Consider the following 3,286-nt stretch of genomic DNA (forward strand, 5'->3'; position numbering starts at 1 on the left):
AAGAAGGCAGGTGGGTCCCAAAGGAAGTGGGGCTCTGGCCAATAGATAATCCGCCCAGTCAGTCAGAGACCAGGCCTGGTTCCAAATGCCGCGTTTACTGCTGGGATAGTGCGTGGGGCTGGAGGCACTGGCTGGGCAGGCCCAGGACCAAGGAGCAAGGATGCAGATGGGGCAGGGAGACGGTGCTTGAGCTGCAGGGCCACCCCTCCCTGAGGAGGAAAGCCCTCCGAGAACTGCAGACTTGGCCCCGACCTCAGGGAGGACACAGCACCGCCTGCAGGTCCTTGGGCAGAGAGCCGATGACCGTCTGGATGTACAGCCGTGCCCGCTGCAGCGTCTCCTCCTTCACCGGGAGCTGGTGGGCCTGGGCCCGTACCTACAGGGGTGCAGCTGTCAGGTATGTGCACCTGGCCGCCCCACTGGCGGCTGCTAGGGACGTGTCTCACCAGCTTCTCCCGAAGTTTCAGGACCAGGTCTACGATCTCCACTTCGGACTTGTCCTTCATCCAGGCCTCGATGTTCTGCCAGGACCAGAGAACGCGTGTCACTGAGGCTCCGCCCCTCCCCGGCCCCACCCAGCCTCGCTGAGGCCACACCCAGCCTCACCAAGGCCCCACCCCTCCCTTCTTGCCCACACCCAGCCTTGCCGAGGCCACACCCAGCCCCACCCAGCCTGGCCAAGGCCTCACCCCTGGCCACACCCAGGCCCACCCTCACCGCCTCGCAGATTGCTTCCAGGTGCAGTGCCTCCAGCTTCTGCGCCATCTCTTTGTGCCGCTGCCGGTACCAGCCATCAAAATGGGGGGACTTGAAAAACCGCCTGCAGGTGGCCAGAGATGGGGCTGATATAGTGTGATGGAGGGGTGGCAACGAGACCCCTGCCACCAACCCTCTGACCCTGCCCACCTGTACAGGCCCGGCCAGTCGCCCTTGAGGATGCAGGTGAGCTGGGGCCCCGTGTGTTCCAGGCTGCGCAGGAAGTCATCCTGGCGGAAGGGGCGGATCTGGGGAGGCGTCTGCGAGAGACTCAGGTGAGCACAGGCTGCCCGGATCCTCCTCCTACCAACAGCCCCATCCGCTGCGACAAACCCCTCCTCTGGGCCCCCATCGCTCTGCCAGCCCTCCCTTCCCACTGCCGCCCCGGGCCACCCCTCGAGCCCCAGGGCCGCCTCTCCAGCCCCGCTCCTGAGGATGCTGGGTTCAGGGCACCCACCTTCCAGGGCGTGATGCTTCTCTGCAAGGGCATGAGGCTGGTCAGGTAGTGCTCCTGGGGGGAGGGGAATGAGCGCCAGGGCCTCACCCCCAGCCCCGCCGCGGCCCCGCCCCTCTGGCCGGGCCTCATCCCCAGCCCCGCCCCGGCCCCGCCCCTCTGGCCGGGCCTCACCAGGGGGAAAATGAAGCTCTGTGTGAGCTCCAGGAGGTGTCGCCTCAGCAGCGCGCTCTGCACGTCCACTGGCCGTTGCTTCTGCACACCCTGTGGGGGCGCTGCGCTGAGTGGTCGCTCACGCCCACCCGGTCTCGTGCACCCCCCTCAGACCCAGTGCCCCCCGGCGCCCCCAGTTCACCCCCCCACCCCCGCGCTCTCATGCCACTCCCTGTTGTGCCCCGGACCCCGCAGCCCTACCTTGAGCAGCCGCTTCAGCAGCGCCCTGTCCCGGTGCAGGTGGGCCGTGTATGCCGTGTACAGACCTACAGAGGGGAGGTGCTGCCTGTGTGTCTCCCCGTTCCCCGGAAGCACCCCCTGGGCTATGCCTCCCGGTTTCACCCCCACCCTGAGACATGAAGAGGCTGCAGCAGACCAGGCCTGAGGCCTGGCTGCCCGGCTGTGTGAAGAGGCCAGTGATGTGGGAGAAGCACCCCTCCCAGAACAGGGCTTGGCCCCAGGGCGGCACAGACCTGGCTTGGGGTCGAGGGTCTTCAGGCGGGAGGGCTTCTTCAGCTTCACCTGCTTAGGAAGGTCCCCTGCAAACACACGCCACTTCAGGGCCAGGGCCCAGGGGCATATTTCTACCTGTCCTCAAGGACCCTGGCTGGCCTCACCTGACATTTTCGGCTCCCCGATCCGGAGAATGTGGGGCCAGTGCTGGAGTATTTTGATAAAGAAAGGGTTTGTGACTCCCAGGACCACGTTTGGTCTAGAGAGAGAGAGAGGGAAAGGAAAAGAGGCAGGCAGACAGAGGCCCAGAGAGGTGGGAGGCTGAGGTTGGAGGGCGAGATGGCAGGAGAGCAGGGGCCCGGGAAGCAGGGGGCTGGGGAGGAGGGCGAATTGGGAGAGAGGCTAGCGGGGGGCCCAGGGAGCAGGGTGGTGGGGAGGAGGGCGAGGTGGGAGGAGAGCAGGGGCCCAGGGAGCAGGGAGTGGGGAGGAGGGAGACAAGGCTGGCAGGCTGCCAGGGAGCAGGGTGGTGGGGAGGAGGGTGAGGTGGGAGGAGAGCAGAGGCCCAGGGAGCAGGGTGGTGGGGAGGAGGGTGAGGTGGGAGGAGAGCAGGGGCCCGGGAAGCAGGGGCCCAGGGAGCAGGGTGGTGGGGAGGAGGGCGAGGTGGGAGGAGAGCAGGGGCCCGGGGAGCAGGGGGCCTGGGGAACAGAGCAGGGCACCCCTGGAACAAGGGACCACGGAGACCACAGAACGGGGTCATGAGAGCCGGGGGGAGCACTTACGGGGCCTGTGTGCGTGTGGTGAACTCCCGAAATTCACTGTCGTGGATGGTGAAGTAGGGGCGGTAGTCACAGCAAAACTTGAGAGGCCTCAGGCAGCTGCAGTCAAGGGGGCAGTAGGGAGGGGTGTGGTGGAGGGCGGCCTGGCCCTTGGCAAGGATGCCCAGGCCCCCCCCCCCCACTGCCCCCACCTGGGCCCTGGATGGGGACAGCAGGGAAGGAGAGGAGGGGCGGAGCTGCCCTCTGCTGGCCCACAGGGGCCCAGCCCCACCCCAACCCTGCACCCCGTTTTGCTGGGCCTAGTACAGGGGGTGAGGCAGGTACCTGGTCAGGGCCAGCACCATCTCTGAGGACATGGCGGGTGAGGGTGCCAGGACCACCAGGGGCTCCCCAAGAAGCATGAGCTCCCACAGTGTCTGCACGAGGGTCAGCACGGGCTGCAGACACCTGGCCAGGTGGGGGGTGGTCAGAGGGCGTGTGGGGGGAAGAGACACTGTGGGGCACAGTCACGGGGCAAGGTGGGTGGGGCCATGAAGAGGACCAAGGGGGAGGTGGGAGGGAGCACTGTAGGGAGGGGACAGAAGACAAAGGGGGGCGCTGTGGGGGGGATTGAGGGGGAGGTTGGCAGGGGCAC

At 66.9% G+C, this 3,286-nt stretch overlaps 1 protein-coding gene across 1 annotated transcript in view; it reads right to left on the reverse strand.

Moving 5' to 3' along the window:
• Positions 1-253: 253 nt before the first annotated feature.
• The window catches only part of DENND6B (DENN domain containing 6B), a 10,621-nt gene continuing 7,588 nt past the window's right edge, over positions 254-3,286 (reverse strand). Inside the window, exons 10-20 of the mRNA XM_007954749.1 lie at positions 2,977-3,099; positions 2,656-2,751; positions 2,041-2,135; positions 1,897-1,962; positions 1,625-1,689; positions 1,385-1,474; positions 1,214-1,267; positions 907-1,016; positions 718-820; positions 447-521; positions 254-376 (exon numbers count right to left, since the gene is read on the reverse strand). Coding sequence (XP_007952940.1) covers positions 254-376; positions 447-521; positions 718-820; positions 907-1,016; positions 1,214-1,267; positions 1,385-1,474; positions 1,625-1,689; positions 1,897-1,962; positions 2,041-2,135; positions 2,656-2,751; positions 2,977-3,099 — 1,000 coding nt within the window. The remainder of the gene's footprint in view (positions 377-446; positions 522-717; positions 821-906; positions 1,017-1,213; positions 1,268-1,384; positions 1,475-1,624; positions 1,690-1,896; positions 1,963-2,040; positions 2,136-2,655; positions 2,752-2,976; positions 3,100-3,286) is intronic.

Source organism: Orycteropus afer, unplaced genomic scaffold, assembly GCF_000298275.1.
Source record: "Orycteropus afer afer isolate SDZICR_OR568_19922 unplaced genomic scaffold, OryAfe1.0 scaffold00471, whole genome shotgun sequence".
Lineage (NCBI taxonomy): Eukaryota > Metazoa > Chordata > Mammalia > Tubulidentata > Orycteropodidae > Orycteropus > Orycteropus afer.